This window comes from Dermacentor silvarum, chromosome 1, assembly GCF_013339745.2.
Source record: "Dermacentor silvarum isolate Dsil-2018 chromosome 1, BIME_Dsil_1.4, whole genome shotgun sequence".
Classification (NCBI taxonomy): Eukaryota; Metazoa; Arthropoda; class Arachnida; order Ixodida; family Ixodidae; genus Dermacentor; species Dermacentor silvarum.
Window position 1 is genome coordinate 164,411,699 of NC_051154.1, and position 10,920 is coordinate 164,422,618.

Genomic DNA, 10,920 nt, shown 5'->3' on the forward strand with positions numbered 1-10,920 from the left:
AGGTCAGCTCGAAACGAGACATGTAAGGCTTTATTTCACCTTAATAAATGCTCGTGGTATGCATATATAGGGCGGCAGCCGTTGGAGCGCACGCACGCGCACACAGGTAGGCACAGCAGGCACAGTGGCGAGCCTTCCTTGCGTGCTCCATATGTTATGGCGCGTACCCACTACGGGGCATTGGCCAAGAAGCCGGCGGCTAAACCGGCGGGGGGAGAGAAAACTTGAGAGAAAAAGTATATGCCAAAGTAAAGCTTAAATTGTACAAGGAATTAAAGTAGACAAGCGAATGTAGGAGATTCTATTTTTCTCTTTAGAGGAAAACGGATAGCAAATTTGAAAGTAGTAAATGAAAATCAATTTCAAATTTGAATTTTGTGAAATATCAATTAATAAATCAGTAAGTTAACCAGGTATTCTCATCGTGTCGCAAAGGAACCCGCAGACGGCCATGCGGCTAAAACCCGATGCAGAAAGCCCGAAGGAGGTAATATTTTCAGTTTTTACAGCATTGCTATAGCATTCTCAGTGTTTACAGCAATCTATACTTATAGCCACAGTGCAAAGCCGGCTACTGGCCTCTGGCTACTGGCGTTCGCGTCAACAAGAGCATCTTCTTCTTTCTCTTCTTTTGACGACTTTCACGTGTAGTAAAAAAGCGGTATACGTAAAGGACGTTGCTCGCTAAATATTTTTTTCGAACACTACTTTATCGTAGCATATTAGCGGCAGTATTAAAATTTGTTTGCGTAAAGGAACACAACCCGTCGCCCAAGTAAAACGCCGTGTATCACTGTGAATGTTGTCCGCAGCTCCAAACGTCGCTGTCGTTTCGCAGCTCGACAAAGAGAAAGAAGAGGGCCATCATGGCTTCCCCGTGTTCATAGTCGCCCGACGGAAGATGCCAGAACACAGAAGTCACGACCACTGCCGAGAGATGAGTTGAGTGCGCCCGAAGCCCGTGCCTGGAGGCAGGCGCAGCGCTACAGGAGAGATGGTAAGTGCAGGCTGTCTTTTGCAAGCATGGCGGCATCACTGACCCGACTTGCGTTGCGTACGAAGACAACGCATGCAAGTTTGCAATCGAGAAACGAGCATGCGCTAACAGCATCGCAGGTGTTCTGTGCGCTGACTTATATTTGTAAAGCTTCCAAAGTTCATGTCGATAGCAAGTGCGCTGTAATAAAAGAAAACTCAGCGGCAAGGAGCCATGGGTTTCAAAGTACTGCGCACCACCTTGCGTCCGCAGGGGCGGCTCTGAAGGCATGAAAGAGGGGGCAGAGGGCAGCCGAACCCCCAATATTTCTTCCTGCCCCCGCCCCCCTGCTAGCAGATGAAGTGGCAAGTGATGGAGTACTTTCCTGCACCCATAACAAAACAAAGTACAAAGTATCATTGCCCCCCCCCCCCCCCCCCCCATTCCTTCCTTAAAAACAAAAAAACAAAAAGTGAAGGTGCCTCTACGTCTTTTTTATCGTGAAGACTGCCCTGTACAAAAATGGTCGCGTTGTATCTAGCAGTACCCAGAGGAAGGACAAAGATACGCATCGTGGTTGACGTTATTCTCGTAACTACTCACGCCTCGCCCACTCGCGTGCTGCGCTGTCGCAGCGCATCCTCGTCATCGTCAGCCTTTTGTCCTGTTTCCTCTTTCGAAGAGAAAATAAACTTGATGGACTTACTGATAAATTCGTGTCACATATCCCCGGCTGTTGAAAAGAAAGAAAACCAGCTATCTAATGCTTAACGCGTAGTCCTCTGTCGGAGTCATTTTCAACTGAGCTCTCTTCCGTGGCACTGGCACACGTCCGCTGGTGCTTGCTTGCCTTCTGCTTCATCGGTATAATCAGCTCTGAGCGCGGCGGTGGATGCGACTAGCGCATCGCTGCTCGCTTGCATTGTTTGATCTTGCCGCGACGTAGAAGGCAAGATACCAGATTGTGCTGCAGTCAATGCACTTTTCTGCAGAGAAGGTTGACAGCTACAACAGCGTCCACTCCAGAAGAGCAGGGCAGTCGGTTTTCAGCTTCTGGGTGCACTGCCTGAAGCTTGGAGGAACTCTTTATTCGCCCGTCTTCCAGAGAAATCACTTCGGTTCTCGCTGCTTGATTACCCTCTTGGCATCCGAAAAGTTCAAAAAAATGCTGTCGCGCACGTTTGACTTCCTTACAGAGAGGCAGTAACCGACGGCAAAGTGTTCAGGCTCCGCGACGTTGGTCCGTGTAACACTTTGCAGAAGCTTGCTTCTCTTTGGCAAGCTGGCGCCTTGCTCTGGACATGGCCCCAGAGGTTGTGCACACTGGCAGCACAAAAGTGTGATGTGGCGCGCGCAAACGGCTCCTACGAGGTGGCGCTATTAGGCAAGGGTTCTGGCGTTGGGAGGCGGCCGTATAGAAGGCACACCGCGCGAAATCAACGTGCACATTGCCTCTCTTTTCGCGTGTTGCGGGATATTTTCGCAGGATATATCCCAGGCAAATTTTAGAGCGAAGCTTCTTTCGACTTTTCAACTGCTGCTGCTGTCTTGCGCGCCGCGTTGGGAGATGGTTCAGAGCGTGCATATGCATGGCAGGAGCGTGGCAGAGACGAAAGGCGGCGCGAGAAACTCGTATGGAGCTTTCCATCGACGGTCGTCACAATGTCCTCTGGCGCTCCTTGGGCGTCGGCACAATAACTTCTTGAGAGCTGTAATTACCCGTGACTCGCCGCAAAAGCACTGCTGAAACTGCAGCGCTTACCTTTCTACTAGCGTGCAACAGTCCAGAGGGGAGAAAGATAAAATGGTAGAGAGGAGGTAGGGAGAGAAGGCAGACAATGGGTAGAACTGACGCAGCTACGAAACGAGTGAGGAAAGTGGTCCCAGCCTTGCCACTCTTCGCTCGCATTTCTGATACATGGGGGGAGGGCGGGAGAGGGAAAAGGCGACGTGAGAAGGCGAGCACACGCTACTACTATAGACACGACATCATCATCATCATCATCATCATCATCATCATCATCATCATCATCATCATCATCATCATCATCATCCTATATTTATGTCCACTGCAGGACGAAGGCCTCTCCCTGCGATCTCCGATTACCCCTGTCTTGCGCTAGCTGATTTCAACTTGTGCCTGCGAATTTCTTAACTTCATCACTCCACCTAGTTTTCTGCCGTCCTCGACTGCGCTTCCCTTCTCTTGGTACCCATTCTGCAACTCTAATGGTCCAGCGGTTATTCATCCTACACATTACATGGTTTTCCCAGCTCCATTTTCCCCTCTTAATGCCCATTAGAATATCGGCTATCCCCGTTTGCTCTCGGATCCACACAGGGGCGGATCCAGGTTTTTTCTGAGGGGGGGGGGGGGGGGGGGGTCAGCTTCTGTCAATGATGATGATGATGAAGATAGTAGCCTTTATTATTTACCAAAATGAACCATTTCTGCTCACGATAAATCCGCCTCTTATACAGCTATAGTGCAACATCTGTAGCGAAGCCAGGTATCGGTTTCTCCAAACTTACAGGAAAAGGACGTTGCCCCACACAGCCATGTGCTTGGCGGCTGTGCCTGGTAATTTATCTGAGTCTCTAAGTTTAGTTGGTTCATGTTCCTGAGTCTAAGATTCAGGAACATGAATGAAAATAAATTAGATAAATCAGTTAATTGTGCTAAAGTGCACAAGTATCTGTACTTGAAAAACGTGGACACAGAATGGAGGAAGAGGTCAAGAAAGTTGGCAACTAAGTACAGGGTAATTCAAAACTGTAAATAGACAACCAGGAGTCATCAGAAAAAAAAGTGGGAGAAACAGAGACAGTTAATTGGATGTTAATTGGAGAAGAAAGAAATTAGAAGGGAAAATCTGTACGATAACACGAAGGGCAGTGCCGTGCTATTTGAGGCTCGAGTCGGTTGACTAAGGACAAAAACATACCGGAGCAAATATTCGTAACTAGATTAGGCATGTGGATGCTCCAGCCAAAATCCGGAGACCACTCAGCACATCCTATAATGTAATGCGAAGGGATTTACCCAGTGAGAACCGGGTTTTAAACGCTTGGGTTTTAAGTGGACGGAACGGTCAACCGGTCAACAGTCGAGATAAGCAACAGAGGTTTAGATTCTGGTGGGAAAAAAGCAGAGAATTGATGCGACCGGATCTCTTGCAGTTATACGTAGCGGTAGAAGGTTCCAGACGTTCCTTCACCCTTGGTCGGGCGGTTAAATCGAGTGACAGACAGGCTAAGTTTTTCGCGTTTAGGTAACCCAAGAAAGACTATCGTCTTTAAAAAAAATTGAAGCGGGCAAATCTTTATGAAACCAGAAGGCGAACAAAAGACGGCAGTGTCAATGCTGCTGAAATTTAGGGCATTTATCTGATTAGGAAATATATCCAGTCCCTTTCCTTCGAGCTGGAAGGAAAGTGGATGCTATTAAATACGAATTACGCGAGCTGCTTGCTTCGCGACGACCCGAAGCGCGGCAGCCGACGGTAGCAGACGACGAAAACACCGCTTGACAAAAGAGACGTCCCCTCGTTCGCTCGCCGCCGCCGACAGGACGAGACGGCCGGCATCAGGAGGTCCAGGTGTTCATGAGAAAAAATAACCACGGCAACCACACTCCTACAGAAAACAGCTAAGCTTGTGAGCGAGCTAGCTTTACTTCTACATGGCCGCTACCACTGGTACTTGCAAAAAAAAATAATTTTGAAGAATGCTGGTAGCCACATTTTTTGCGACAGGGCCATCACCCTGTCAACGAGGGGCGATGCAGAAATCTGAGGGGAGGAGTCAGGACATTCGGACATCCCCCCTGTACCCACGCCTGACATCCGCTGTAGTTTAATTTGTCCTATCAGCGTCACCTGAGACTTATTGTCTACAAAAAAACATGAGCTGCACTTTTAACGTGTCTTGTAACGCCCTGAACCAGCAAAGGAGAAAATGATTTAATGCATTATGTTGAACGCGTTTTTATTTCCAGAGCGTCTGCAAGGAAGGCTACCAGCAGCCGAGGCCTTACAGCCGCAAGAATCAACATCGCAAGTTCCTGCGTCATTTCCCGATCATCTTTGTGTTTCTCATCCTTGTGACGGCTGCCGGATGCATCTATCGCAGCCCCCAGTTGAGACCCATACAACGAGTGAATGCGGGGCGCGTAAACGCGTTGAACGCTGCCCGCCCAGTCGCAGCGGCGGCATCACCTGCAGTAACCGCGAAGAGTCGAGCTGACAGCGCAAAGGAAGGTCCCCCTCCGAGCGCTGCACTGCCCAGGAATTCCGAAGAGCCGCGTGCGAGCCCTGATGCAACGCCGGAGCATGCGCCCGCAACGACTGTGCCAACGACCGGTCGCGTGGATCTCGAGTGGTTGGAGCGCAAGATACCGTTCCCACTGGACCCGCCCGGCGCAGTCGACCCGAGCGCCGACGGACGCCTGGTGCGCCACCTGTGCAACACGGGCAAAGCCGAGCACCTCATTTTTGTGCACACGGATCCAACGCACACACGCGAACGGAAGCTGTTCCGCTCCACCGTGGGTCACCCGCGCATTGCGTCGCTCTTCAAATGGACCATGCTCTTCCTAGTCGGTACGCGGCCGGACGTAAATGTAACCGACGAAGCTACGCAGTTTGGCGACATTGTGCAGCTGCCGTTCATGGACCACTACCGAAATCTCTCGCTCAAGTTCCTCTACGGCATGCGCTGGGTCATGCTCAACTGCCCCTCGGTGCGCAGTCTGGTGAAGATTGACGACGACGTCTTTATACACCCGGAGCTGCTGGACGCATACCTGCGCACTCGCATCACTGCTAACGACCGGCGGCTGCACTGCTCCACTTTCCGTGGCAACGCCGTCATTCGGAACCCACATAGCCGTCACTACCTGAGCCGTACCGACTATCCCAAAAAATATTTCCCCATGCACTGCCACGGCTGGTTCGTGGTCATTCCGGCGCCCATCATGTGGGACCTGTACGTCGCCGCGTTCCGCGTCCCTTTCCACGCCATCGACGATGCCTACGTGACGGGCGATCTGGCCAAGACGGCTTCGCTGGGCCATGCCGACATCTCGGCCGTGCTGTCGGCCGATGAGGACAGGCTTCTCGAATTGCTGCGCGGCGAGTACATGTGTGCCTTGTTCACAGGCAGGACCAAGTTGAACATACGTGTCACACTCTGGAAGACGCTCACCTTCATCAAGAAAAGGCAGGATCTGGATCTGGCCATGCAGAACACGCTCAAGGCCTTTAAGCAGCCAGTGTCGCAGTGAGCGCCCGAGTGCCGACAAACGCAGCCGATCAGCATCGCGAGTGGGCTTTGTAAACGGTTGAGCTGTTTAGTGACAAGTGCTTTGATGGCTGCGGCAGAGAACACGGCGAAGGGACAGGTGTGAGGGGTGCATTGTAGACTAGCAATGGGTGTTAGTTAAAGCGGCGACGTATCCACGTGAGTGCGTAGACATGGCAGACAAATGAAGCAGCTTTTATATGACAGTAGACAGCGAAGCTAACGTTTCCACCTCAAGCTAACTATGGGCTTCGAAGGAATGAGTTTGACTACTCATCGTCTACTGAAATATTTGCTCATTTGAGTGCTTTGTCACCGTGCGTGTGCGTGTTCATTCGTGTCAAACAGCGTCTTTTGGCCTTCTAATTGCGTGTGCCTAGGGACGTGTGTCTTGCTTGTGTGTCTAAGTAACTAAGCGGGTAAGCAGTTATTTCCTTTGGGAAAAGAAACCCGTGGCTTCCAAGTTTGGTTTCGACAACAGCAAGTGGACCATTTACGTGAACTTGTCTGTGCTGGGGCGGTTAGTCCTTGTGACTTTTAATAGGAAATAATTTCCGTTCTATAGTTCAGACACAAACGTGCAAACTGACTCGCAATCGGAAAGTTAGTGTCGCACTTTGTCAATAAGGAGGAGCTGTGCTCAAGTCCAATTCCCTTTCTCCCTTCTGTAACAGGTGTCGGACGATCCCACGTAGCACCTTTCCCCAGCAGTGCAATGGAAGGTCTTCAGTAAGCGCACATTGTCCACATAAATGTTAAGATCGCCAAGCAAATACCTGAACAGGTCTCATCTCTAACATTTCAAATCCTTTGGAAGTCGGAAAATACGCACGTGGCACCATTTTCGTTGAGCTGTGTGTTTACTGTCTATCCTATGCTGCGAACTGCTCTTGTTGGCTTCGGACGTTGTGTTATGCGGTTGTCTTTCTAAGTGCCAGTTGAAGGAATGAAACAAACCCTTAGTCATTATCTCTTACAGTCATCTTCCCTTTGTAACCAGTGCATGCTATACACCATGAAGTTCAAACTGCCGTTATTGGCTTTCATAAGCCACTGTGTGTCGGTACTATTACTTTGTTACTATAAACATGTCATCCCCTGTTGTTTTCTAGAGCGAGTGAATGATTCGCAGAGTTGTGATTTACAAAACTGTATATTTATTTCAAGTGTCCCTGTGCTCTTCACCGCTGCTCAAGTCTCCTTGTGTCTTGGACATCTGACTTTTGAGCGCAATTAAGACGTGAACGTTTTGAAGTGATTCTCATTTCATTTTCGCCACCATGATCAATAATGTAGTTAGCTGTGGACTTTTTGCTCGAAGACTCATTAGCTTTGAAAAGTAGGGTAGTGTTCAATGACTGTTTCAGGCATGAGGCCCATAAAAGGCCATTGGGGCGGCACCACAGCTTTTGTGGCGAAACCCTGGAAGTGCTCCGTGTGTATTTACGTCATATTTGCTTAGCAAAAGCGTAATTACATATGCCTCGAAAACACATAAATGTCGCTCTATCTAAATGTACGCATTTCCTTGCATACCACAGGGCAAATAGTTCATTATTCGTATACTGGATACGTAGTTTTCAGGTAAAACCACATTCCAGATTTTTCACGCCGACAAAGTTTAGTTTACGCCAGATTTTTCTCCGAAAGTGGGCCATTGAGAAAACGGGCACAGATACACTAAGAAAACGTTCAAATCCTAAAATCAAGGACGTGTCAGAGATGCGTTTGAGCCACTCAAATAGAGCAGGAATTTCAGTATGATACATTATAGCAGATTTTTAACCGCCTTGTCAGTGTTGAAATGTAGTCAAAGTATCAGTGGAAAACTCAAGTGAAGCATTCAGCCTTTTCTATGAGCTCACGCCCACGCCATCTTGATGGAGAACAATGTCACGTGAGTCCCGAGTCCCGAACGGGACTGCAAGATCTATTAGCGCAAGCTCTCAGGCCAGTTGGTGCATGATGAACCTGAAAAAGGGGGCAACAGTGAATACACAAGGACGCGTACACAAGGAAAAGGCGTTAGACACAGACGGACGCTGGACTTTCAACTGTGCTTTATTGAAAACGCCGGTGTTCGTGCTGTCCTTCTCGTCCGTGTTCAATTGTGTGCTGGAACGATGTTTCATAATGCTAATCACAACCAACTAGCCCAGCTGTCCACACTTAGCAATGACCTTTGTCAGGTGAAATAGTAAAGGGTGGTGCAGGCAAAGCCCTTAAATGGCGAAAGTGTGGCATGAACATTTTATAACATATTGTATAGCACGTACGCGGTATTTACCGGATTCGTTCTTCGCGTGAGGCCAGCACGTGCCTCGCGCTAGGGGTTTGGCACAATGCAAGCACTCTTTGCATTAGCAAAAAAAGGCTGTCGAGTCCACGGTTACTTTCTCACGGCTATTGAAAAGTGATGCGGTTCACTTGAGGTTTACTTGAAGAATTTTGCTCACGTATATGTCATTCACATTGGACGGTATACGATGGCATGACATGTCTGCTATGAAAAAAAAAAAAATCGAAACGAGATTAGTTTAGGCTTGAAAATTGGTATTTGTACTTTGGCAAGTATAGATAAGCTTCTCTTTTATGTTCGTAAAACTAGCGTGTTTCTTGCGGGTGACCGTACTTTAGGCTAACTGAGAAGTGAAAAAAATTATGCATATTACACGCTACACGCACTGTGGGAATCGATGTTATGCGAATCGCGCGCGCGCGCGTGTGCGTGTGTCTGCTTGTGTGCGTGTGTGTGCGTGTGTGTGTGTGTGTGTGTGTGTGTGTGTGTGTGTGTGTGTGTGTGTGTGTGTGTGTGTGTGTGTGTGTGTGTGTGTGTGTGTGTTTGCGTGTGTGTGTGTGTGACGGCACGATCACTCATTAATCGTACTCCGGGCGCAGAAACGTTCCATCCTGGTCTACCTGCACCGATCCCGGAGGCATATGCGGAAAGTTTTCGTTTTTCCGGGGGGTGCTGATGCCTGACCAGCTTTCCGAACCACACCCATGTATATATATATATATATATATATATATATATATATATATATATATATATATATATATATATACAGAGAGAGAAAATGAGAAGCACAAGTGCGCGGATACCTTAGGTTTATTTACCCAACAGTATTGGTCGGTGGACCGACCTTTTTCAAGGGTATATATATATATATATATATATATATATATATATATATATATATATATATATTGTAAGCACATTTAACGTACTTCATCGTTCTCATTTGTATATAGCCATCATCATCCCTGTTTGTCTTCTTCTTCGTGTTTGAGCCTGGGCCGTGCCTGCGGAATAAACGGGTCTGCCAGTGCTGCCTGTCCTGGTCGTCTTCCGTCTTTCAAGGTGGTGGAGGTGCGGGGTAGCGATAGTGCCAGCGGCTGACGCAGGGGTGGCCATAGCTGTAGAGGTGGCCGGGCGCAGGCGGCGACCGGAACGTAGCCCCAGATAGGGCAGGAACGCAGGAGGACGTCGGGATCTTGACGCGCTTCCGTCTTCTTTCAATATATATATATATATATATATATATATATATAACCTTCAATAACAGTTACACTGGGAACTTTGTGTGACCTCGAAAGGTTGTTCACTGAAGTGACGAGCTTATATGAATATTTGCAAGAGTTCAGAGTAGGAGACAATTCAGTTTTACAGTCTGAGTCCCTTAATTCGCACCGCCAAGAGACTGGCGTCTCTTGGTTGAGCCATGCGACAAGCGGATTCAGTTAAACACGTTAGGGAGATACATATGTCTTGTGCGTATTAAGTCGCACAAGTACACATCTATGAAAAAGCAATGTAACGCCTTGTAAAAGATTTAATACAAAAGATACAATCAAGAAATCTTTTCCTGACGAAAGGTCAGGGATTGAGAAGATAATTCATAACATATATAAACATTAAACGATATATAACAATTTCTGAACACAACTTATGACTAGAATTATTAGCATAAGTATAATTTGATTCCATAACGCCATAGTTTCATTACATGTCAAAGCATTCCTTATGCCACTGGTTTCTTTTATTTTCCGGAGGCAGAACAAAGGATTATATAGTAAAAATTATCAGGTGCCAAAATAAATAAACATATTAACAAATAAATAAATAAGACAGCGATATCATAAAAGCGCGAAAGGACTCGATAGCAAATATAGGAACAACGTAGATTGTGTTATTGAGAGGCAAATGCAGCATACGACGAATAAAAATTAATAAGGAAAATACACAGATAGACTAGGGAGTTTTACAAATAGCGCAACCACGCGTCTTTTCTTACCCAAATGCCCTCACTCTGCTTGCGGTTTTATGGACCCCATTTTCGTTCCTTTGTATAACTTTTTGCGTTGTTTTCTAAGCCAGGTGGTCTGCTTTGACTTGTAAGTTGTTGCCTTTCTCTCTCTTATTAAAGACATTAGTTAGTTGTGTGATGCGATGATTTCACTATCATTGAAAAAGTGTTCGTTCGGGCACTTGATCTGGAAATGAAGTCGTCGGCAATTTTATTTAAATTGATTTTGCGGGAGAGTTCTTTGTGGGTGTGCAAAATTGCCAGATGGTTCAAACGGGCATGTCCAGTCGTCGACCACAAGTACATTTTCAGTCGCCGAAGGCAAGAAAATGA

At 47.4% G+C, this 10,920-nt stretch overlaps 1 protein-coding gene across 1 annotated transcript; it reads left to right on the plus strand.

Moving 5' to 3' along the window:
- Window positions 1-813: 813 nt before the first annotated feature.
- Window positions 814-7,674, plus strand: LOC119436352 (acetylgalactosaminyl-O-glycosyl-glycoprotein beta-1,3-N-acetylglucosaminyltransferase). The gene is made up of 2 exons (XM_037703170.2): window positions 814-997; window positions 4,974-7,674. The coding sequence occupies exons 1-2, from the start codon at window positions 995-997 to the stop codon at window positions 6,258-6,260; spliced, it is 1,290 nt and encodes a 429-aa protein (XP_037559098.2). The 5' UTR covers window positions 814-994; the 3' UTR covers window positions 6,261-7,674.
- The last annotated feature ends 3,246 nt before the right edge of the window (window positions 7,675-10,920 follow it).